This window comes from Microtus pennsylvanicus, chromosome 3 (genome assembly GCF_037038515.1).
Source record: "Microtus pennsylvanicus isolate mMicPen1 chromosome 3, mMicPen1.hap1, whole genome shotgun sequence".
NCBI classification, from domain to species: domain Eukaryota; kingdom Metazoa; phylum Chordata; class Mammalia; order Rodentia; family Cricetidae; genus Microtus; species Microtus pennsylvanicus.
In genome coordinates, this window is record NC_134581.1 from 62122 (window position 1) to 88103 (window position 25982).

The 25982-nt window shown below is 42.9% G+C and overlaps 1 protein-coding gene and 1 long non-coding RNA gene across 8 annotated transcripts in view; one reads left to right on the forward strand and one right to left on the reverse strand.

Annotated features, from left to right (window-relative positions):
- Window positions 1-2133: 2133 nt before the first annotated feature.
- On the reverse strand, window positions 2134-23062 carry LOC142846907 (uncharacterized). 3 transcript variants are annotated; one of them, XR_012910090.1, is made up of 5 exons: window positions 22931-23062; window positions 5800-5973; window positions 5631-5684; window positions 3995-4088; window positions 2134-3698 (listed from the first exon to the last, which is right to left on the reverse strand). It is a non-coding gene; the product is annotated as an uncharacterized LOC142846907 (long non-coding RNA). The 3 variants fall into 3 exon arrangements; XR_012910089.1 differs by adding an exon at window positions 21220-21447 and having other exon boundaries at window positions 2134-4088; XR_012910088.1 differs by having other exon boundaries at window positions 2134-4088.
- A 1534-nt stretch (window positions 23063-24596) lies between these two features.
- LOC142845386 (signal-regulatory protein beta-1-like) overlaps window positions 24597-25982 on the forward strand; it is a 44048-nt gene continuing 42662 nt past the window's right edge. For 4 of the 5 annotated variants that reach the window (XM_075964002.1, XM_075964006.1, XM_075964004.1 and 1 more), the window contains exon 1: window positions 24597-24758. In XM_075964002.1, the coding sequence (XP_075820117.1) occupies window positions 24662-24758 (97 nt within the window). In that variant the 5' untranslated portion in view covers window positions 24597-24661. The remainder of the gene's footprint in view (window positions 24759-25982) is intronic. The other variant, XM_075964001.1, reaches the window with a different exon arrangement.

A 25982-nucleotide genomic window follows, 5' to 3' on the forward strand; every position in this document is an offset into this window, starting at 1 on the left:
TTTCCTCACCTGTGAAATGGAGAAAATGACTTTAGAATATAAGCTTATGCTGAAATAAGAAAACCACCTAGTTCAGAGATCAGTTTCCTCCCTCTTGTTGTTATGGCTACATGGAATGCACTTTTGCATTACGAAAGATGTCTGAGAGGTAGCTACATGTACACATTCAGTCCATACACACTAGGGGATGTATCTGGTCTTTCTGGGTGCTGTTATGAACAAAAAATCAGGTTCATAACTACCAACCACCCATCCCTTCCCGAAAACTAATAAATATTGCAGAAATTCAAGAATGACCCAACATATTACCAAGTGGTCCTTCTGAGTGAAGCATGGTTGTTGTGCCAGGGTTACTAATTTCTAATAGGCCTCTGCTGTTGCTTCCCTTGACCCTAGTTATCCTCTTCAGGGAGAAGGCAGGAGAGATTCACCTTGATTCACCCCGTTGTCGACCAAATGTGGAAAATTCTTTAAGCACAGCTACTTTTCCATTTTGTCTACACACTGAAATCATCTGAGGAACTTTCAAAACTTTAAAGCCTAAGTCACACCCCAACCATGCACATCATAATATCTAAGGGGTGGGTGGGGCCAGTCACCTATACTTTTAAAAGTGTCCAGTATGGTCCAAGATGAAGCCAAGGTTGATACCTGCTATGCTGGATCGCCCCTCTTGATTTCAAGAGACTTCTGCCGTAAGTGAAATCAGAAAAGCCAACCTGGAGCAAGTCAAAACCACAGCCATGCACTAGGGTACAGTGGGATCCCAAACACAGGGACAGCACAAGTGCTGCGCTGAGCTCCACCAAGGGTTACGCCTCACTGGAGGACCATGTTTTCAAACAGCTTGCCCTTCCAGCAAAAATAAATTGGCTAATTTAAAAGGTACCATTGTCTGTATTGGTCTCTACTCATTAGAATTTTCTTCAAAAAAAAAAAAAGGCAAATCTCTTGAGAAGGACAGAGAATGTGTGCACCCCGGCCCAACACAAACTACAGAGGAGCTCTAATCCCCCTGGCTGCCTAGAAAGCACCTGCCCTGCTCTAGGCGGGGAAGCACCCAGCCCACTGTCACTGCGCCTGCCAAGCGTTGCCTCCGGCCAAGCTTTGCCCGCCCCTCCTACCTTCAAGCAGCACGTTCGAGCTGGTGGCCTTCCGACCTCAGTCTACGGTGGGCCCGCTCAGCCAGCTAAAGGCAGCCGCGGCTTGTAGCTGTCCAGCTCATTGTCCCGCGCGCCCTCTCCGTCACCGCCGCCAGCTGGGGAGCCCCACGCCCCCCAAGCGCCTCCTTCGCCCGGCCACGCCTCACAAATTCACAAATAGCGAGCGGGCAGCTGGACAGGAAGCACTAAGTTGGACGGCCCGAGGCTTGCCCTGGTTCGCGTCCAGCCCGTGCTTGCTCTCCGGCACGCAGAATGGAGGAAGGAACCGGAGGGCATGGGGTGGAGCGTGAGCGTGGGCGAGGCGCCTCGGGGCTGTGTCGCGCGGCCTGGGGTCCCGGGTTCCCGTCGCCGCCTTGCCCGCTCCCGGGCCCGGTCCATGGCCAGTGAGCGGCCAGGCTGACCAGGGATCCTCACACAGCGCTGGGCCCCTGAGGGAAGAGCGCAGCCGCCTCCCACGGGCGCACGCTTGCGGGCATTCGCGCTCGCGGCCGCCTGGCAGGGCCTGGACCCGGGAGGACACCTTCTGTCCCTCTTGGGATACCACAAACCACAGAGAGGGAGGTGGTGAGGAAGAGGGCAGTGACGCACAACGAGCGACTGGACGGTTCTTGGTGGAGGCCCCGCCCGCCAGGCTGAGGAAGCTGCGGGCTCCCTGGCGTGGCCGCGCGCTCCGCAGCCATGGGGGCTAGCCAGAAGGAGACTCGAAGGCAGCAAGCACGTCCTTAACCCGCCTCTGGGGCGGAGGGGGGGGGACCGAGGCCAACCTAGGGCAGAAATACAAAACCTTAGCACTAGGTTTAGAAGGGATGTTTATTTTTTTATAAACGACCCATGCATTGTTTTATTTAGAGATCCTTTGGGGGGGGGGGAATCATTCACACTTTCTATGAAGATTCACTAACGCGCGCTAGTTCCAGTAACTTTGAATGAATAAATGACTAGAAGTTATTGGTTTGGGGAAGGTACAAGAAGCACTGCCCAGGTCACTACATAAACCAACAGAACCATAACCTAGCTCATCTTCCTACCTCTCCACAAGCGTGGGCCTCAATACCCTACAAAAGATGTTTTATTTTCTGTTTCTTTTTCTACACTGGGAATAAAGTTGAAATCTGAAGCCCACGTCTACTTTCATGGACTGGGATTTTAGATATGTTTCCACTCCAATAGGCTCCTAAGGACACTCTGTTTTTTAATGTCTGTTATGGAGACCAGGCTGTCATCAAACCTTAAGTGCACAACACCGCCTCTGCCTCCTGAGTCCTGCCACATGCACCAATGGCTTTTAAAATGAAAGCTAATGGAACCCATTTATGATTGTCCTTGAACACTCCTAGCCATGACTACAGTTGTACAAGGAAAGTGGGCAGGTTGTGAGTAGGACATTTCCATTGCCTTCCAGCCCTTGACTGGGTTTTATTAGTCAAATTGTTTATATCCTTCTCCAGAGTTTCGAATTTTCCTTTTAATTGATCAGTGTCAGTCTGTAAAGACTGTATTATTTATTGGCCCTATTATAAAACCATGTTTTTAAGGAGAAAATATAGAGAACAAAACTAATCCCCAGAATCAAATATAATGATATAGGAGGAAAATCGTATAAGTCTTGTATGACTTCATACATGGTATAAATAAAACAGCTATTGAAACCCTGAATGGTTAAGTTGTCTGCAATCTTGTACTTTTAAATTATAAATTTATAATTTATATTTCAAATTATGAATCTTACTTGTGGTTGATTTTTAGCTGGAGTAGATGCAATAACCGTTACCTGCCAGTAGATGTCATGGCACACTTGGAGCCACATGGCTGGTCTGAATCCGATTTTAGAGTTAAATGCTAAAAGATATGCTCAGATTAAAAATAGTTATTTAGTGTAAAACGCAGACTGTGTGCTCTGCAGATTATCCCTGACTGGTCGGCGGCCACAGGAGCACTAGAACAGCAAATGCAGACAAAGTGTTAGAAGCAGCGGAACCATGGAAAAACTGGACCCAGAGCAGCTTCAAGTCCTCAGGCACCTTGGCACTCCACGACTGTGTGGTCTGAGGTGTTTAATGAGGCAACATGAAGGACCTCAGCTAGCGGCTACTCAGAGCCTCTGGAGGAGCAGCCAATACGCTTAACCTCTGAGATTCTATACCCAAAATGAATGGCACAGAGTCTGGGGACTCTAGCATCACGGTCCTGGTTGGGCCCAGCTACAGAGGGCGCATTGCTACTGGCCATGGACACAGAAGTCAGCCAGTAGCATCTAATCAGAGCCAAGAATTCTATACCCAAACGATGGAAGCCAACTATTGAATTTAGCTCAATTCAGGAAATAACCAGGCTAGCTAAAGGGTAAAACAATTATATTTTTATTTATTATAAGGGGAAACCACATGAAACAGAAATGGGAAGTCCAAGTTCTGCTGTGTCCCGTAGGAATCACCCAGAGAGAGATGGCGCCTGGTCCATGAATCAGTCCTTGATTGGTGAGATATTAAGCCCAAGTCCCAGGAAGCAATGATCTACTTCTCCAAGCTGTGATCCCTAAATCCCGCACATGCTAGTTTATGGTCTGCATTCATTCAGTCCCACACCAGCATTTGAACAAACTGGTCCCTAAGTTCCCCAGGGGAAAATTTTCTCTGAAGGCTTTTGTTAACCCTTTCTATAAAGAATGTGAGGTCCTTGTCCGGCTTCTGGGTAATCCCTGACACTGGGGTTTCAGTAGGACCCTCCTTAAGCTTCTTCCAAGCCGCTAAACCTAGCGCCCTAACCTGATCCTGATACAGAGGGGGGGATGGCTGCCTGCTGGAGGCCCGTAGCATACTTGCCAGTCATACCTGAGAGCATCCCATAAGTGATGTGGATAGTGGGTTTAGTTGCCCAATTGCACTCAGCTTGGACCCGGCATTCTTCTTTAAAGTAGGCATCCCACTTAAGAAAAAGAGATCCTGTCATCACAGCCCTGGCCAGATCTATCCAGTCCCCGGCAGTACAAAATTGATGGGCTAGCCCCTGGAGAATGGTTTCAACCCAGGGTAAATTTGGCCCATCTTCAGCTACAGCTTTCTTAAGATCTTTAAGATCCTGAGCTTCCCAAGGGTACAAGGCATTAGACCAGTTACCACCTGGGTTAACATTTACAGGAAATAGGTGTGCCACTCCTCCCTCTGTGGCTCCGGAAGTAGCTACCTCCCTTCGGAATCCGGAAGTAGCCAAGTCCCCTCCTAATGCTCCCTCCGCAATCTGAAGCTGGGGGGCGAGGATAACCCCAGCTAAGACCCTAAGCAATAGAGGAGAGGGTGTCTGAATTGGCCTTGCCCTGGTAGTCAGATTGATGATTATCTTAAATATCGCCATAGAACCTTCGTCCAACAACAGATGGAAACAGAGACAGAGACCCACATCAGAGCACTGGGCTGAGCTCCCAAGGTCCAGTTGAAGAGTGGAAGGAGTGAGAACATAAGCAAAGAGGTCAAGACCATGAGGGGTTCACCCACCAAGACAGTTTGCCTGAGCTAATGGGAGCTCACCAACTCCAGCTGGACTGGGAAGGCACAAGCACAGGACCAAACCAGTCCCTCTGAATGAGGTTGACAGTTGCATGGCTGAGGCAAACTGAGGGGCCACTGGTGGTGGCACTGGAATTTATCTCTACTGCATTTACTGGCTTTTGGGATCCTGTTCTCTTTAGATGTATACCTTGCTCAGCCTAGAAATAGTAGGGAGGACTTTGGACCTTCCACAAAGCAAAGTGTCTTACTCTCTCTTAGGAGTAGATGGGGATGGAGCAGGAGGGTGTGTGAAGGAAATGGGAGGAGAGGAGAGAGTGGGAATTTGGATTTGTATTTTTTTTTTAATCTAAAAAAGAGGTAACAAACCACGAGCCACATGGTAAAATATAAAACAATAAAAAAAAATTCTGTCCACGCTAGTAGTAGCTAGGCAGAGGCAGGTCTAGATCGGGATGTATTGAGTCTTTCACATGCAGAAGTCATGGCCTAAGACAGGTCTCCAAACTCAAGCTAGGCTCAGGAAGTTAGAGTAGGCCTTACGCCAGCTCTAGTTAGGCTTAGGAAGTTATACTGGGCCTCACGCCCCGGCCTCGTGAGGCCCAATACTTCCAGAGCATATCCTGTTCCTCTTCCAAGACACAGGGTCCTATTTGTACACATTCCATTGGCTCAGTGTAGCCAACCCTTTACTTCATAGCTAGAATCCACACTGGAATCCAATCAAAGACCCAGATAGTAATCCACACAGAAGTTCAGCTGACTTTTACCAAGAAGCTAAAATTATACAATGAAATAAAAATAGCATCTTCAACAAATGGTGCTGGCATAACTGTATGTCAACATGTAGAGGAATGAAACTAGATACATATATATCAACATGCACAAAACTAATGTCCAAAGGAATCTCCAAAATATATAAAGAGCTCAAGAAATTAGACATCAAAAGATCAAAATGCCTTACCTTCTCTGAGGACTGGATGGATATGGTAGGGAGGCTGTTTGTTTTTTCCCGGACCTAAATAATAAGACAGAAACCATATTACTTGGAATGCTCATTGGACAATAGCTTAAGCATATTTATGGATAACTCATATATTAACGCATCTCCATTAATTTGTATATTGTCTTACCTTGAAAAGTTCCAGCATCTGTCTCCAGACAAGCTACATTGCTTTTGTCTGACTCTGCCCTGGAGCCTGTCCTGGAACTAGCTCTGTAGACCAGGCTGGTCTCGAACTCACAGAGATCCGCCTGCCTCTGGCTCCCGAGTGCTGGGATTAAAGGCGTGAGCCTCCATCGCCTGGCTAATGGGAGATTCAAAGATACAAAAGGAGATATTTGTTATGTGACACCATACTGAGGTCAGGTGAACTGAAGGTAATTTTTACCTGGATGTCACAGGGACTTCAGATAACCAAAAAAGAAAAGCAAGACCTAGATCACAGATTAAAAACAGATAATAAGTCTTTCTACAACCAGAAATATGCATGATGGTTTCATTTCTTTGGAGTTTCATTCATGAAATTTAGAACAAACTGTTGTCAAAGTGATAAAAATAAAGAGTAGTCTTCAGGAAAAGTTGAATACGTAGAGAATAATGAGATAGGAACAAAGGGTTTATGAGCACTAATGCTATCACATCTTCCTCAATGGGCAGGTGAAAAAACCCACAGCAGCATTATTCAAAGTTGTCTACATAAATAGGAATGGTAGAATGAATCTCTCAATGTATATAGAAAGTGGATTTATTAGAATGTCTTACAAGCTGTCATGCAGGTAATCCAAAAATGTCTGTCAAACAATAGAAATAGTTGTTAAGTTCATGAGGCTGAATATCTCAGCTGGTATTCAGTATATACCAAAATTTCAAGGAAGTAGGCTCTAATGCTGGTAAAGAAATAAGCTTGGTAGCCAGAGCTAGGGCAAGCAGGAAAAGAGAGGAGAGAGCTTCCTTCTTCAATAATGAAAAGTATAAGAATAAAATATAGAAATTAAGGGTCCAGTCTAAAAATGCAGAAATATAAAGTTGTAAGCTAAAACACATTTTGAAAAATGAAAGAGAGAGAGGAAGAAAGGAAGAACATTATGCTGTGTATAGTAAATTGGCAGCATAAAATGAATACAATTAGATGGCAATTTCCAAAAATTTATAACAGAAAAGCAGATTACAAAGCTACATTCATAGTGGAAACACTCAGAGTGATCAATGAGGTTATAAAAAAAATTATGGAAAATAATTTAATATCTGCTTCATGTCACAAGGATTATATCACAAGATACAGATTCTGCCCTATCTACCTGCCCAATAACATGAACACATGAGAAATTTTGGTAGTTCCTTTTGTCCCCTAGAATTAAACATCACTGAATCATATCATCGTGGCTGGTGAGAGCAGAAAGTTAGAAGCATTCTAATCATGTATTGCCAAAAGAAAATCAACATCACCATAGTTCTACTACCTTTTAAACTACAGGTTTATGGTCACGTTCTACAAAGTTTTCCTTCTGACTTACCACTTAAGACCCAACCTTGCAGCAGTTGCAAGACTTTCTTTCTAGCACTGAGCAACAAAAGCAGGACTAGGTATTCAAAAGAATTCTGAACCACATAGTATGAGAAAGGTAGGTCTCTATAAACTCAAGGTAAGCATGGTATACAAAGCTAGTTGCAGGACAGCCAAAGATACACAAAGAAACCCTGTCTTGAACAACAAAAATGTATTAATTGGTCTGTGGTGTGACAAACTATAATTGAGGAACACTGGAGATAACGTGGCAAAATAGCTCTGATTTCTCTACAAGATGCTACTCTATACACTGAGTTACAACACAGCCAGAGATTCATAATGAGGATATTACTTAATATAAAAAATAGAAAAGAAAAAAGAACAAATTATTAAGAAAAGTAATAAACATATTTTTTTGGTGTGACTAATTTGGAACAGTGATGAAGATATAAGGTGATTAATTTATCCTTGGGGTCCTAACAGGTTTAGATAGATAAGGGCTATACAAAAATAAGTTAATATAACTAAGTCATATAATGAAAGCATTCCCATCTCTGAAACCCTCCTGTCTCTCCTGTAAGGTGGTCACATAAGGAGTAAATGTTTCTTAAGTAGACATGGTCTCGCCTGAAGGAGTCAGTCTTTTTCTACAGTGAAATTCCCAAGGAAACTCAAATTTCATAGTGTCTATTTCAGTAGCTATTAGAAAAAGGGAGAAACTTGAATTTATCTTCAAATATCCTTATTCTTGCCAGGCAGACAAGTATTTGGGATTGATGGGATGGAGACTAAAGAGCTTTATGTTCCTGAGGAGACTGCAAAATGGGGGCTGTAGGATACTGGCACTGAGGCACCAAAAAAGTAAATAGTGGAAGACCTGGAGGAGGTTCAACCACCATAGTAGAGTGCATACAGAGCACAGATGGTGCCAACCTACTTAAGTGCAGCCTATGCACTGCTCTTTGGCATTTGATCCTTGGGCTTTTGCAAACAATTCTTTCAAACACAGCTCCATGTAAGTATCTGACATGGGAGCTTATGGGTTCCAATAGAGAACCACATTGGAGAAAAACTCATTATTTTGACTTTGGTAAAATGGTCAACCATGTTTGAAAGACTTTGTCAGTTTCCCTCATGATTATTTTTGTATTTTACCCTTATTTTATGGAGTTTTTGGGCCCGTAACCATAACCTCTGAAAGTAGCTTGCTCCCATACAGAGAGAACCAAGAGGTGAGTGACAAGCCACCCGGTATGACACCACACTTTCTAGGCCCTCCATAGTGAGGCAAAACTCTGGACCTATACTCTGACTACCTCAGTTTCTATAGCCAAAAGGAGAGTTTCCTGCAGGTAGGCTGGACCAATACCCACTCCCATCTACTGGACCCACACAAGCAACAAAAATCATCATGCACAAAAATTAACCTATCCAGCAACCTCAGTGGTACTCTGAAATACAATACAGAGAGGACCAAGAGGTGAGTGACCAGAACCCAGCAGCGGTCCTCACAAACCTGACTTGGGTTAACTAGACAGCCAGCAGGAGAGGTTCCTGCTGAGAGAACAAAGAGGGGAACTATAAAGCACAAGCTGTGAGAGCAACCCAGGAGAACAGGGCAAGAGAGCATGCTAAAGGAGACCTCAGTAGCTGCCTGAGACACAGAGCAGACCAAGAACAGTTACCAAAGACTCAGACAGCCACTGTAAGAATTGGACCAAAATAGAAAAGTTGGAAGAGAGAATCTCAGGGGTTGAAGATAGCTATATGAAATTAATTCATCAGCAAAAGAAAACATTAAATCTAATAAATTCTTAACACAAAATGATAAAGAATGATAGGGATAGGAGAAGAACTCCAGCTCAAAGACACAAAAAACACATTCAACAAAATCATACAAACTTAAAGAAGGATATCCCTACAGAGATAGAAGAAGCTTACAGAACATAAGATAGACTAGACCAAAATAAAGTACCCTCACCATATAATAATTAAAACACAAAACATATAGACTAAAGACAGAATATTATGAGCTGCAAAGAGAAAAGGTCAAGTAACATAGAAAGGTAGACCTATCAGAATTACACCTAACTTCTCAATGGAAACCAAGAAAGCCAGAAGGTCCTGGTCAGATGTGCTGCAGACACTAAGAGACCACAGATGCAGGTTCCGCACTGGGGACCTGCTAGTGGCTCCGGACCCATCGGGCTCACACCGGACTGCTTGGCTGCCCGCTATCACCTCTTGGGCCTGCCACTTGCTGCTGGGAATCTGCCAGGCTCTGGCAGCTGTCTCTGCCAGGTTGGCGGGACCCGCTAACATTTTAAGAATAAAAGTGCCCACCCATTAAGTTGTGTATGTGAGGGAATTGGTTATTCACCTCCTAGATCCACATTCGATTCCATAACAGTTCAAGCCATTGAGTTAATTACCTATACACCTTTGGGTATATTGCCGTCATTGCAGTGTTTGACCTACTAGGAGCCACTCAGAAATAAAAGGAGAACACGATTGCACCTAGGTATGGTGGAGAAGAAGGTTTATTGTAGATCTGAGGGAGAGAACAGCCAAACAGCCAGATGCATATGACAGAGTCCAGGGTGTACATGACCAGCCCACTGAGCTGGGCTGTGTGCGGAAAGGGGAGAAAGGGAGAGAGGGAAACTTTCAGGGTAGGGTTGGGTGGGGCAACATTGAACACATAGGGACTGAAGGATGCTGGGACAACCTGGCAGCCAGGTGGGCTTTGATATGTTAAATAGGCACCTCAGTCATTTGTCCCAGATTTAAGATCTGAGGATCCTTAAATTGAGAACCAATTCCTTCTTCTCCTTTTTGGTATTGGGGATTGAACTCAAGCCCTCATACGTGTTAAGTTTGTGCTATACCACTGAACACCACCCCCTCAACTATATAATTCTGAAGATGGAAATTAACTTAGAAATATTGCATTGCAATCATGAAAACAGTTTGGTAAACTGAGGTAGAAACTGATGTTGGCAGCTGTTGTCTAGAGATTTGAATAAGCTAAGAATCAGTGTGATTCATTTAAAGGGATCACCAAAATTTAGAAAAAGACTAAAGACGGAAATTAGATGAAATGTTTCTTAGGGCTACATTCAGAGTTTGAGATCAAGGTGGCCAGAAGCAAAGAAATCCATGCCAGGCTAAAACCGGATCCTGGACTACAGCGGCTGTGTTCTGGTGAGTCCCTTTTTCTTGTCCATGCTATAGGGTTTTGGGACACCCGTTCATGTTTACTTTTATTGATTACCGGGCTTTTGTTGAAGACACAGCCCACGCCAAGAGCCTGATCCTAGTGGTGAAAACAGACTTTCACTGAGGTGAATTTTGTTTGTTTTAGGGACACTTAGCACTCAATCTTCACAGCCCCATTCTGGCCTAAGAGCTATCTGGGCAGATGAGCTGTAATAGTCTTCAGCCACACAGTTGGGCATAGACTTTTAAAATGGGAGCTTGCAATTCGAAATCAAATCCGCTATCGTCCCTGCAATGCCTCGTACAATTTTTTTTTTCGAGACAGGGTTTCTCTGTGGTTTTGGAGCCTGTCCTGGAACTAGCTCTGTAGACCAGGCTGGTCTCGAACTCACAGAGATCCGCCTGCCTCTGCCTCCCGAGTGCTGGGATTAAAGTCGTGCGCCACCACCGCCCGTAAAATCTTTATAAATTGGGACTGTCTGATACAATCTGTCCCTAATGGCTAATTTTCGTATGCACTAAGATTTGGCCTCAATAAGATCTTGATAATGGGACGCATTGGCCACCAGAGGGAAGTCTTGAGCTTACCATCCTTCAAGACCTAGAAAATTTTGTCACTGTGGGACAAATAGATAGAGCTCTCCACTATCCATGACTTTGGGGCTCTGCACTCCTGGCCCTCCCTCAGTAGCCAGTGTCTTGCAGCACTGGTCTGGGATGCTAGGACTGCGGCACCTCCAAATTCCCGGTCTACTGGGAATTGGGACCCTGATAATTCCAATTGGACCATGCAGCCAGAGGCACTGGCCCCTCCCCCACTCCCTCAAACCCTCACTACCCACCCCACCTGCGAGCAATGTTCTCCACATTTCTCTCCTTCCCCACCCTCACCTACCGCCTCCCTAACTTCTTCCTTTCCCCCCTCCTTCCCTACCTCCCCCTCCTACCACAACTTCCAATCCTTGGATCCCCTGTTCACACTGAGCTAGCCCCTCCCAATCCTCCCCTGTCTCCTCCTACACCAGATCCCACCCTCTGCCCTTCACTGCCCTCTTCAGGAAGTCGTGGGAGTCAATGGTGCCATGAAAGTCAATATTCCCTTTTCTCTTCAAGATATTTCTCTGATAAAAAAAAAAGTGGCTATGTTCCTTTTTTACTAATCCTTCTGCTTTTATTAAATAGTTTTGTTATCTGTCACACCTATGATCTAACCTGGAATGACTACTACATCATCCAAGCTTCTACTCTCACTCCTGAGGAGCCAAGTAAAATTCAGGAAGCACTGAGACAATATGCAGACCAGACTCGTTTGGTAGACAGTACAGTCCCTATGGGGGAAGTGGCCGTGCTGGCCACAGAACCACACGGGGATTACCAACCTGGCCAAAGTGCTGACAGAGGCGAGACATCATGGTTCTTTGCCATGGAACTGGTCTCAGAAAAAGTAGTTAATTTTGACAAACTTCAAGAGATTACACAGCTAGCTGATGAAAATCCAGCCATTTTTTTAAAAAATCGGTTCCAAGAGACCATAGGAGCCATAGTCTTGGCTACCCATTTTATTTCTCAGTCAGCACCAGATATTGGAAAAAAGGAATTGGTGAAAATGGCCCTTAAATTTTTTAATGCACGTATCAGTTTGTATTAGGAAGGCCAATTTTCTTTAGATTTACTTCAAACAACTTTGTTGCAAGTGTCAAAAGAAAACCAAGTAGAAGCAATCCAGTGTCAGACAAGTGCACAGAATGCTTTGACTGTCTGCCATGTTTCCATCAAAAAGTGTTTAGATCTTACACACCTGGATATTGGTATGGGGATACCTAGTTCTTCTGTATGAAAGCTTAGATTATTCTAGGAAAAGGGATAAAAGCACAAATTCCATTAATGTTTTTGGAGAGAAGAAGAGGGAAGACCCACTACTGTAAGTCAGCCAGGCAGGAGCCTCATGACTATAATCATGACCCTGGGAAGCTAAAGCTGCAGCTTCAGGAGTTCAAGGGTAGTCTAGGCTTCTTAGCACTCTGTCTCCACAAACAAAACAAAACCAGAAAGCTGTCTGGGAGAAATAAAAGTAAGGAATATAAAGATGAATAAAAATAATAAGACAGAAAACATAGGACAGTATTGGGAGGGTATTTCAGGAATAAGTCAGACCCTGAAAATCAGCGTTTATTTTCCCACAGGACTCAGCAGCATTTGCTGGTACCATGTGCACTGGGCTGGCTAGGAAAATGGGAGGACTCATGTTTTGTCTCCAGAGGCTAGGGCGGCTCAAAGGCTGTGTGCTCACATTGCCTTGGTGTAAGTCACAGGGAATTTGGACAAAGTGCTCCACTGGGGCAATTTCCTCCTGGAGTTTGGGTTCTTGTTTTGCTTTTGGCCATCACTTCTCCATTCCTCCTTGTAGATCTGGTTCAGGTTCACCCAGGTTTCATTTATTCCAGAGTAGGAGCTGCCCCCCTAGCTCCCTAACTGAAGCAGGGCCCTATCCGTGTGACTACTAATTGTTTTCCTGCTTTTTCAATGTGCAGTTCTCAAATTTTTCTCAAGGCTTTTTTTTTTTTAATTTGTGTCTTCTGCAGCAGGCTTTAATTAGTTATTTCACTCATGGGGGAGTCCTGGTGAAAGGGGGATGGGTGCATGGGGCTGTGGAATGTTAGGTATTTTCTCTTGGATCTCACATGACTAGCTTATTTCAAGCTGCCAGTAAACTATCCAGCACACAGTGGTCTAAATTCAGAGACTTTGACTAACTCTGACCATTTAGCTGAAACCACTGTGTGCAGTTCAACTGCAGCTTCCTTGTCACAGATGTTGACACTGCATATACAAACTATCAACCTCAGCTTCCTCCTTCCAAGAGAGCTAAGGCTGAACCAGAGACTGCATTTCTAAAACCTTCTAGGCAAGACTGAGACTAGTCCTTGAACTAGATTTGAGCATTAATTACATAAATTGCACTTTTCTCCCATAAATCTTAGCATTTCAAGTGAAAAACTACTCTGGATAGTCAATGTAGTGATTTGATCTCTGAATAAGCTGAGGCTCAAATGGCAAACATAAGGAACAACAGCAAAAATGGATTTGCTGACAGTTGGCTTCAAAAGGAAACAGTTAAAATAACAGCAGCCTAGTGGGCAGCCAGCAGCCTTGGAGGCTCTTACTACTATTCTCTTCCCAGGTAAGGACACACGCACAGTGAGCTAAACCAATTACCCACAATTACAAGCCTCCAACTACAATTTCAAGGCTTGTACTCTTGTTGGAACTCACCTGCCACCTGCCAGTGCACCCTGTGGCAGAGCATGGGACCAGCAGGAACCAAGGTACCATGGAGACGGAACTATCTACAGAAGCATTCCTGGCATCTTTGCTTCTGTGCCTTAAGCATTTCTTTCCAAGGCTCTATTCAGGAAAAACCTTACTGAGAAGTCAAGGGTTTCAGTTTTCCTTACCAACACTGCTGCTTTATTTTTGTCAATTCAAAGTTCATTAAATTTACAAACCACATTTTAGGGACTCTGACTTGTAACACCTTAAATCCATCCATTGCCAAATACTCAACTAATACATAAGTTCCTCTGGGATTTGGCTCTTTGTTTTTGTTTACATGGCACTGGACTAAACCCTGGGACTCACACATGCCAAGCAATGACTTTACCACCGAGCTAAATGACTTTACCACTCTGATTGAGTCTGGCTCCTGGTAACTCAATTACAGATTACATAAGCAAAATGCCTGAAGCCAATGTGATGTCAACAAATGCCAGTGGAAACTGGTTTTAGTTTAGAATACAAGGAAAACAAATGTAAAAAATTATCATGCTAAATAGTAAAGAAACAAAATCCAGGCATGCAGACTCTTGGCTGCTTCCTTCTGAATGAGAAGGGTGAAGTGCACTAACAACCATCATGTACTATCCTTCAGAAAAGGACAGTTGGGGTCACCTCAAATCACCCAACCATTATTCCTGTGTGGCAATTCAGACAACATCACTTCACACGCTGTTAATTATATGCCGGATGATGACAGATGTGCTCCTTCAAACTATGTACAGATCTAAATAGGGAGTCAGGCAGCTGTGGGAGAGTCATAAAGAATACATGGCAGTATAAGAAATTACATAGACACTAAACTAAATAATTATTCCACTCACAATGACAGGTGCATCAACATTTTTGATAACAAAAGAAAAATTCAGACATTTCACAAACCTCTGTTAAAAAAAAAATCTGAAAACCATTTAACCTAACCTAGTATAATTTATTTGACACATAAATCTTTCCTGAAGGGGTCGGAAGCATTTACAACACCAAACACTAAATCTCAAGCTTTGAACTGAGCCCATTTGGTGTGTTATAAGCAAAGTTGTATGGCTCACCAAAACTACAATGCTCCAGGGTATGAAATTATGCTGCACTAGTGAGGAAAGATTTCTTGTCTTTAAAAACAAAGTTAAAACACACACACACACACACACACACAGAGAGAGAGAGAGAGAGAGAGAGAGAGAGAGAGAGAGAGAGAGAGAGAGAGAGCAAAGGATCTTCAAAACTTTTATAAAGTAGTCCCTATCTGCTATGGAGTTGCTCATTCCTTCTTTTTCTTTCAACCAAGAAAACACATGCACCCCAAGTTTACCACTCTCTAATCCTTAATTACTAATTCTCAGTACCACAGTCTTTTTAGATCCCTTCAAAACTGGCCTCTAACTGCTAGAGGCTATGGTGCACAAGCCAGAGGCACAGCTAACTGCACACTGCTGCAGGTTGCAATCCAAGTAGTTCTTTTCAGGGGCGGCCAGACGGGAAAGCTGGAAGTCCAGAGTCAATTACAGAGAAGAATTTCAAGTGGTTTGAATGTGAATGTAGACTCAGATGTGTGAATAGATGAATCCCAGTTAGTAATGTTGTTTGGGGAGGTTTAGGAGGTGTGGTCTTGCTGGAGGAAGTGGAGGGGTGCTTCTCTAAGTTGCTTCTGGTCATGGTGTTTTATAACAGTAATTAGTTAAGTAAGTAGTTAGTATTAATTAAGAATTAATGTAGTAATTAATTAAGTGACCAAGCTTCAACAGCCACCTGGGTGTTGTAACCAGCTTGCTCCCTGGTACCTCATGGCTGGGGCCTTGAACATGGGAAGTCCACACACACAGGAACAGCTGCTTATCCACCTCACTCCTGCCTGTTATCATACAGGCAGTGAGAACAGCAGAGCTGCTGCAGTCAGCTCTTAGATGATGAAGAGTAAATGTTTATTTATGAACACTACTGTGTTTGGGGATAACTTTTTTTTTTAGGTTTTTTTGGGACAGGATTTCTCTGTACCTTTGGTGCCTGTCCCGGAACTAGCTCTTGTAGACTATGCTGGCCTCGAAGTCCCAGAGATCCGCCTGCCTCTGCCTCCCAAGTGCTGGGATTAAAGGCGTGCACCACCACTGCCAGGTGGGGATAACTTTTTTAAAGTATTTTTTTCTCATTTTACATACCAATCCCAGTTCCCATTCCTTCCCCTCCTCCCACTACCCTCATCTCCCCGACACCGCCCCCTCTATCCAATCCTCAGAGAGGGTAAGCCTTCCAGAGAGAGGAGTCAACAAAGTCTGGCACATCCTTTGAGAAAAGACCAAGGCCCTCACCCCTGTATCTAGGCTTAGCAAGGTATCCCTCCAAAGAGAATGGGATCCTAAAAGCCAATTCAAGCACTAGGGATAAATCCTGGTCCAACTGCCAGTGGCCCTACAGACTGCCTAAGCCACACAACTGTCACCCACATTCAGAGGGCCTAGTTAGGTCCTATGCAGGTTCCCATCATCAGTCCAGACTCAGTGAACGCCCCCTAGCTCAGGTCAGCTCTTTCTGTGGGTAGGGTATAACTTACTATGCATCAAAAACTACCACTGCAGTTATTTTTTTTTTTTTTTTGGTTTTTCGAGACAGGGTTTCTCTGTGGTTTTGGAGCCTGTCCTGGAACTAGCTCTGTAGACCAGGCTGGTCTCGAACTCACAGAGATCCGCCTGCCTCTGCCTCCCGAGTGCTGGGATTAAAGGCGTGCACCACCACCGCCCGGCCCACTGCAGTTATTTAAACTGCAGTCATAAACTACACAATTTTGTAAGTTACCTTATTTTGTCTTGACAATGAGCCAAATAAAAACATCATTAGTCCTAATTTTTAGCTATCTGTTGAGAAACCTGTTTTTATGTATTTCTAATTATCTGTGCAGGCCCTACCTCAGGTCTATAAACAGAAATCTCCAAAGAATGAGTTCGATGAACCCTTTGTTTCTTTTTTTATTGAGGTTTATGTTGGTGTTAAGCCCCACTAGACCTCTCAGGATTCAGAAGGATTGCTATAGTAGGTGACATCTGCAATAAGGTCTGAGGGCAAACAAAACAAATTAGCTCACAGAAGTCTTTTTATCAAGTTCCATTTTTTCTGTGTGTGCTCTCTCTAGTGCTCTCCTGATGTTCTGCTTTCTAAGGCCCTCCTCAATGTTCCTCACTATCTACCCATCCCACAAGGTTTCCCCTTTACATACCCACAGAGATGTGGTTAGCGATCCCATAGGTGAGAACAATGGCACCAAGCATGCATTTCTTAGGGCTAACAGGGTGGATAAAAGACTGACTGACAAGGCAGGTGCCTTGTGTCTCAGAAGGGGCGTGGCTGTGCAGCTCCCTGGAAGATACTGGGAGGATTAGGATGAAATTTGGCTCCCTGAGCTAAACATCCTGGTGCTGTATCTGCTGGCACCCAGGTGAGAAGGAATTTCTTCCTCTGGGGCTGGTTAGCAAGCAAAGCTTTTTTTCCTGTATATTTTATGGGTAAAGGTACAGAGAGTTAATTACAGGAAAAGAGCTAGTTACAGGAAAGGATCCAAAGCTACAGAGAAACCCTGTCTCGAAAGACAATAGATGATAGATAGATAGATAGATAGATAGATAGATAGATAGATAGATAGATAGATAGATAGATCGATCTACAAGAGCTAGTTTCAGGACAGGATCCAAAGGTGCAGAGAAACCCTGCCTCGAAAAACTAAAACTAAATTAAAAAATAAAAGAAAGAAAGAAAGAAAGAAAGAAAGAAAGAAAGAAAGAGAAAGAAACCTGCAAAAGCTAGTTCCAGGAAAGGCTCCAAAGCTACAGAGAAATCCTGTCTTGAAAAACAATAAATTAATTAACTAATGAAATAAAAATTTAAAAAATGAAAATTAAAGACACAGCTCAGTGGTTCCTGACTTACAAGCTGTGATGCAGGTAATCCAAAAATGTCTGTCAAACAATAGAAATAGTTGTTAAGTTCATGAGGCTGAATATCTCAGCTGGTATTCAGTATATACCAAAATTTCAAGGAAGTAGGCTCTAATGCTGGTAAAGAAATGAGCTTGGTAGCCAGAGCTAGGGCAAGCAGGAAAAGAGAGGAGAGAGCTTCCTTCTTCAATAATGAAAAGTATAAGAATAAAATATAGAAATTAAGGGTCCAGTCTAAAAATGCAGAAATATAAAGTTGTAAGCTAAAACACATTTTGAAAAATGAAAGAGAGAGAGGAAGAAAGGAAGAACATTATGCTGTGTATAGTAAATTGGCAGCATAAAATGAATACAATTAGATGGCAATTTCCAAAAATTTATAACAGAAAAGCAGATTACAAAGCTACATTCATAGTGGAAACACTCAGAGTGATCAATGAGGTTATAAAAAATTATGGAAAATAATTTAATATCTGCTTCATGTCACAAGGATTATATCACAAGATACAGATTCTTCCCTATCTACCTGCCCAATAACATGAACACATGAGAAACTTTGGTAGTTCCTTTTGTACCCTAGAATTAAACATCACTGAATCATATCATTGTGGCTGGTGAGAGCAGAAAGTTAGAAGCATTCTAATCATGTATTGCCAAAAGAAAATCAACATCACCATAGTTCTATTACCTTTTAAACTACAGGTTTATGGTCACATTCTACAAAGTTTTCCTTCTGACTTACCACTTAAGACCCAGCCTTGCAGCAGTTGCAAGACTTTCTTTCTAGCACTGAGCAACAAAAGTAGGACTAGGTGTTCAAAAGAATTCTGAACCACATAGTATGAGAAAGGTAGGTCTCTATAAACTCAAGGTAAGCATGGTATACAAAGCTAGTTGCAGGACAGACAAAGATACACAAAGGAACCCTGTCTTGAACAACAAAAATGTATTAATTGGTCTGTGGTGTGCCAAACTATAATTGAGGAACACTGGAGATAACGTGGCAAAATAGCTCTGATTTCTCTACAAGATGCTACTCTATACACTGAGTTACAACACAGCCAGAGATTCATAATGAGGATATTACTTAATATAAAAAATAGAAAAGAAAAAAGAACAAATTATTAAGAAAAGTAATAAACATATTTTTTTGGTGTGACTAATTTGGAACAGTGATGAAGATATAAGGTGATTAATTTATCCTTGGGGTCCTAACGGGTTTAGATAGATGATAAGGGCTATACAAAAATAAGTTAATATAACTAAGTCATATAAGTCCCATCTCTGAAACCCTCCTGTCTCTCCTGTAAGGTGGTCACATAAGGAGTAAATGTTTCTTAAGTAGACATGGTCTCGCCTGAAGGAGTCAGTCTTTTTCCACAGTGAAATTCCCAAGGAAACTCAAATTTCATAGTGTCTATTTCAGTAGCTATTAGAAAAAGGGAGAAATTTGAATGTATCTTAGAATATCCTTATTCTTGCCAGGCAGACAAGTAAACAAAATTAGAAAACATAAAAGAAAATGACAGTTTTCTGGTTAGGTACCATATACCAAAATTAAATCAAGACCAGGTGAACAATTTAAATAGACTTATAAACTACAAGGAAATAGAAGCTATCATGCAAAGCCTCACAAACAAAAATATCCCAGGGACAAATGGTTTTAATGCTGAGTTCTATCAGAACTTCCTATACTCCTATGAGTGTTCCCCAGAATAGAACCAGAAGGAACATTGCCAAACTCTTTTTTATGAGACTACAGTTAACCTGATCCCAAAACCACACAAAGACTCAACACAGGAAGAAAATTAAAAAATAATCTCACTTATGAACATAGATATGCAGAAATACTCAATAAAATGCTAGCAAACTGAATCCAAGAACACATCAAAAAAATTCACCATGATCAAGTCAGCTTCATCCCAGAATGCAAGAATGGTACAACATACAAAAATCAATTAATATAATACATCATGTAAATAAACTGAAAGAAAAAACCAATAGAACAAACCTAAGAATAATAGAGACAAAAGGCATAGAAAACATATTCAAGAAAATTATAGAGCAAAATTTTCCCAACTTAAAGAAGGATATCCCTATGAAGGTACAAGAAGCTTAAAGAACACCAAATAGATTGGATAAAAAAAAATCCCCTAGCCATATAATAATCAAAACACAAAGCATACAGAATAAAGAAAGAATATTGAGAGCTGCAAAGGAAAAAGGTCAAGTAACATATATAGGTAAACGTATCAGAATTACACCCGAATAATCAATGGAAACCAAGAAAGCCAGAAGGTCCTGGGCAGATGTGCTCCAGACACTAAGACACCACAGATGCAAGCAAAGATATCTATACCCAGCAAACCTTTCAATCACCATCGATGGAGGAAACAAGATATTCCATGACAAAACCAGATTTAAACAACACATAGCCACAAACCCAGCCTTACAGAAAGTACTACAAGGAAAACCCCAAACCAACAAAGCTAACTTCATGCACAAAAACTCAAGCAACAGATAACCTCACATCAGCAAAACCCACCTGCAAAGACATTGTATCCAATAAACTGAAAAGTAGTTCACAGATTAACAGCAAGAAGAAAAATAAAACCAAAGTAAATAATGAAGCATATAATTAATTTTTGGGAACTTGATACCTCAAAACAAAGATGTTGTGTATAGTAAATTTGCAGCATAAAATGAACACAATTCAAAGACAATTTCCAACAATTTATAACAGAAAAGCTGATTACAAAGCTACATTCATAGTGGAAACACTCAGAGTGATCAATAAGATTATAAAAAAATAGTACAAAGATTGACATAATATGACTTCTTGCTGGAAAGTGGTGGTGTACATCTTTAATCCCAGCATTTGGGAGGCAGGCACAGGCAGATATCTGTGAGTTCAAAGACAGAGAAAGCCAAAACTCAAAAAAAAAAAAACTTACATCAAAGCTATAACAATAGTGAATGTGAACAATATTTAAGATAAATTTAGAAAAATATTTAGAAAAAAATTTAGAGCCGGGCGGTGGTGGAGCATGCCTTTAATCCCAGCACTTGGGAGGCAGGAGCAGGCGGATCTCTGTGAGTTCAAGACCAGCCTGGTCTACAGAGCTAGTTCCGGGACAGGCTCCAAAACCACAGAGAAACCCTGTCTCGAAAAACCAAAAAATAAAAAAAAAAAATTTAGAAAAATAGAATACTTAAATTCTACTTTGTGTTATTAATACTTCCTAAGTGAGCTCTCTGACAATGCATAAATTCCCAAATCAAATCAATCCAAATTAATAAATATCCAACACAGCTCCGCCAACCACGTGGCCTAAGTCCATTTCAGAGCGTCCTCCAAAGTGGCTCTTAGGTCAAAAAGATGGAGATTGAATGACCAGCCTCCCAATAGAAACGGATCTCCACCTCAGTCAACCCCAATCCCACAGGATTGACTGCAACCTGACTCAAATTCCCAGCGTGTGCTCACAACTTCAAATGGAAATCCGAAAACGACAAAAGTACGAATGGGTCCCCCCCAAACCCTATAGCATAGACAAGAAAAGGAACTCACCAAGACACAGCAGCTGAAGCACAGAAGCAGGTTGTAAGCAGACCTGCCCTAGCTCAGGGAGGGGTCAGGACCTGGCATGCTGGGATTTGAAGTCCAGACCAGGCCTGGTGGCTGGGATAGATGTGAAGGACTGGGGAATGAATGTAGCTCCACCAGAGGAGGTAGGGAGTGTGGGCTTGAGGAAGGGAGGGGGAGGCAGTGCCTCAGGCAGCATGGTGGTGAGACGGCCTAAGGTGGCGGTGGAGAGAGAGAACAGACACACACAAAAAAAAAATGGACAAAAAACCATATATATGTAAGTTTTGCTCATTTGTATCAGTCAGGCTCAATTTAAACGATTTTTTTTGTAAGAGGCTTACAGGGGCAAAAACAGAACTGGCTTTGAAGTGTAAGTGCCCATTTAAGAGTCTATGCCCAACCACATGGCCTAAATCCATTTCAGAGTGTCCTCCTAAGTGGCTGTTAGGTCAAAAGGGGTTGCAGAGATTGAATGCCTGAAGTCCTGATAGAAACGGATCTCCACCTCAGCCAACCCCAATCCTGCAGGATTGACCGCAACCTGACTCGAATTCCCAGCGTGAGCTCACGACTTCAAATGGAAATCCGAAAAAGACAAAAATAAGTACGAATGGGTCCCCCACAAACCCTATAGCATAGACAAGAAAAGGAACTCACCAAGACGCAGCAGCTGAAGCCCAGAAGCCAGTTGTAAGCATGGCGTAGAGCTCCACCTACAGACTAGGGGGCTTTCAACACTAGGCCTGCCACGTGGAAAGGACCTGCCCTAGCTCGGTGGGAGCCTCCAAATGTTAGGAATATTTCCTAAGCAAGCACTGTGACAATGCAAAAAGTCCCAATCAAGCCAAATCAAAACACGCCAAATTAAGAAATATCCAGGTTTAATGGGAGGTCTGTGCACCCGTGGGGGAAACGGGAAGAGTCAGGAACGGGACCCCAAGGAGGAAGAAAGGGAGAGCACGTGTTCTGGGGGATGACTTAAGTATCCCGGGGAGGGGTCCCGACCCCACCCCCAGGGAGGGGTCAGGACCTGGCATGCTGGGATTTGAAGTACAGACCAGGCTTGGTGGCTAGGATAGATGTGAAGGACTGGGGCATAAGCTCACAACCTAACACTTTGTGTGACTTAATGTCTCCTAAGAACTGGTAAATCCTTATACCATTAATTCTATTATCAATTCTACTCTTTTACATCACAGATTAGCAGCGGGGTGCTACTCTACACAGGAGAAACCTTTTACAAGCCACACAAAATTAACTACAGACAAATCCTAAACCTAAATGTTAAAAGTGCAGAACTTCTGAAGACCCAGGAGAGACCACAAGTCTCCGACTTTGGCATATTTGGTGATATCTCCACATGCAAAAATATAAGCACTATAGGCACCAACATTTGTGGCTCCCAAAGCTCTGCTCTGTGCAGACATAGCCCAGGCAGTGAAGTTATTCAGAGGCTGCCAGCAGGGAGTTGCAAGGATGACTTAGAACTACTTAGGATGAGGCAGGGCGAGGCAGGACGAGGCAGGAACACATTAAACTCTGTTTGTCCACTGGCTCCCACCCAGCCAGGGGAGGACACACCACACCAGAAGCGAGCCTCAGCAGGCCGCTCTACCTAGTTTGGGAACAGCGGCCCCTCACCCGCCAAGCCCAGCCACTCCTCCACACGTGGGGACATTAGCCCCTTACTCACCTTGGCACACCGCTCTTCCTGTCTGTGGAGAGCAACCCCTCACTCACCACGGTACAGCTGACAAGCTCAAATGCTCTCTCCCGACAAAAGAGCCCAAGGCGCAGAGGAGGAGAGAAACGGTGATTTCTTCGGGAAGAGCTAAACTGGAAGCCTGGCTCCCAGAAGAACCCTCCCATTTGACTGGTGGGTCTGCTGGGGGCTCTGATTGGCTAGTGAGGTCTGAGTCACAGAACCAGTTGAGCAAAAGGTTCACAGCACAGCATTCCCAGCACTGGCTGCTAATTATAATTCAACAGCAAGTCTCTTGCTAATGTAAATCGGTTTTAAAAGGAAGTATACAAATTCAGAAAGAGGCAAATCAGACAATGTTGCACAAGAAATACACTGGGTAACTCAAGTACATTATAAACAAAGTCCTTGGTGTTGGGACAGAGAACCAGTTTTCAACATTCTGTGAAAAAGTCCTGGTTTCTGAGAATCTAAAACAACCCTTTTCCAAAGGCCCTGGCCCCACATCTTTACCAGCTCTCCCAAGTGTATTCCCAGGAGCTCTGTTATTGCTCTATACATCAGGGCCTTAGAGAAACCTCCCAAAGCCTAGGCAGATTGCCAAAGTCAGAGATGTGATAACACGGAATTAAAAGAAAACATATAAATCTACAGAATATTGACAAAATAACTCAACTACTTTTTATAAAACATTTCATGAGATGAGGGAATAATTTCTTGTTTAAGATACTGGTCCTATCTTTGGGCAGTTCTGCCTTTGTTCTAGATCTATCTAACATGACGCTGCAGTGAAAATAACATCAAATACTTCTTCACTGGTTATCCCTTCAGATCTTTGCTGAAATTTCATGGCTCTGGATCCCATGTGCATTTCCTGTAGATAGATATTCTTCCAGTATTTCATACTTGCTTCTTGAAAAAAAGCCGACAACTTTAAATGTGTATTTGTAAAGCATAAAGTCTTATAGATATGGTCTGACTGTGTCAGGGTACAACAGAGCTAATGTTTGCCTTATTCAGAATATTACCTTTTTGGTCACGATATCAACACTACTTTAGACCAATAGTTGAATGTTTTACAATAGCTAAAACATGGGATGAGGAAATGATAGGCTGTAAATAGCGTCCAAGGTTTTAAACTTAAGAGTTCAGCATCCTTTTGATGGGTCAGTAGTGGTACATGTCTCTAATCCCAGCATTAAGGAAGCAAAAACTGTAGATCTCTGAGGCCAGCCTGGTTTACAGAGTGAGTCCCAGGACAGTTGGGACTACAGGGAAAAAACACTGTTTATAAAACAAAAAAAAAGAAAGAAAACATCTTTTTCCAGGATCCCAATTGAAGAGATATTAAGACAAAACATCTTTTTTCCTGGATCCCAATTGAAGAGTTAATAAAACAAAATGTCTTGAGATTAAGTGGATCTAGTATAAATCCATATATGTGTGTGTGTGTGTGTGTGTGTGTGTATGTATTCTATAAATTCTATAGAAGGAGAAAAGATTACTTTTCCTAGGTAGGCATATCTCAGTTCCTCTACAATGCATGATAAATATCTCCTCTATTCCATTGGCCTGCAAGACTGTGTGTCTATTTCAAAATAGCCAGTATGGTTCCTGTTTCAGCACAATACAGTCACACCCCTTATGCAAAATAAGATATACCAGATTAGAACCTAGTATCTGCAGATTAGCACCCGGAATCTCACCAGCACAGACAATGCAATGAGTAAGTCCTTCGTTCTCACCATGCTTGACTTGGACTCCTGGCCTCACACTCCTCGCGATGTCCTGCTGCTGACCCTACTGCTGGGACTCCCAGGTGAGCATGCTCAGGAGTACAACAATATCTCCTTGTGAAGGGGAAAGTATTGACTCAGGACTCCCAAGGTCAAGTTCTCAGACCCAGTTCTCAGGACAAAGATTTATTTACCCCACAGAGACAATAACAGGAAGCAGAGAAAGAGGGGAAGGGAACCAGGGAAAAGGAGATGGGATATTTGTCCTGGAGGGACAAAGTACTGTCTCTGGATAGAGAGGAGACAGATGTGGCACATAGGAAAATGTCATTTTATAAAGGAAAAATAGGAAACCCCGTGTTAGAAAGAGGCATGTTAATTAGGTAAGCCCAAGAAGGCTTTTGATTGCTGGATTTTAATACATTGATAACAGAACGTTGGCAGTCAGCCTTAGGAAAAGGGATTGTCCAAATACTGGAACAGACCTTAGGGGACTACCTTCAGGAATGTAATCTGATGGTTATTAGCACAGCAGAAAGAACTGGGGAGAAGGTCAATGTCTGTTAGAGCTACATGCTGCAATGGGCTAGTGTCCCCTTCACTATGAATAGAACTTTAGGGTTCCAGGTGTACAACAGAACATTGTTCATTTTCTAGAGGCAGCATCTGAAGTACTGCTCTGTGAGTCCATGGGTTCCCACTGGTGACCAGAAACATTCTATCTGGAAATCATTAAAAAATAATAATTAAATTTTTCTAATATTATGGCTGACAAATTTACTTTAGTAGAATCTCACTTAAATCCATATAACTCTGAGTCCCAACAGAGACAGCATGTCTGTTCCCAACCAGTTGATGGCCTGTCTCCACACTCGGCACTCTCTGCTCCCTTCCTGAGTCAGGGCTGTGACATGGCTAGAGGGAAGTGTCTCTGGCAGTGCGCAACCATCATCATCCTTCTCACTAAGTTTCCTCATTCTGTCCCCCAGTTCCTTCTTCATCTAGAGGGAAGTGTCTCTGGCAGTGCGCAGCCATCATCATCCTTCTCACTAAGTTTCCTCATTCTGTCCCCCAGTTCCTTCCTTGTATGACCACAAACTTCCCACTCAGTGCTGCTGTCTTACTAGTACCTGTGTTTTATTGGTAGGGTTGCCACGGCATTGTACCACAGACTGGCAATCAATACAATCAATAGTCATTCATTTTGTCATAGTTCTGGAGGCTGGAAACCCAGGGTCAAGATGCCCTAAGATACTTTCTTCTGTGATGCCTCTCCTATTGTGAATCCTACCTTCTCCTTCTCTCCA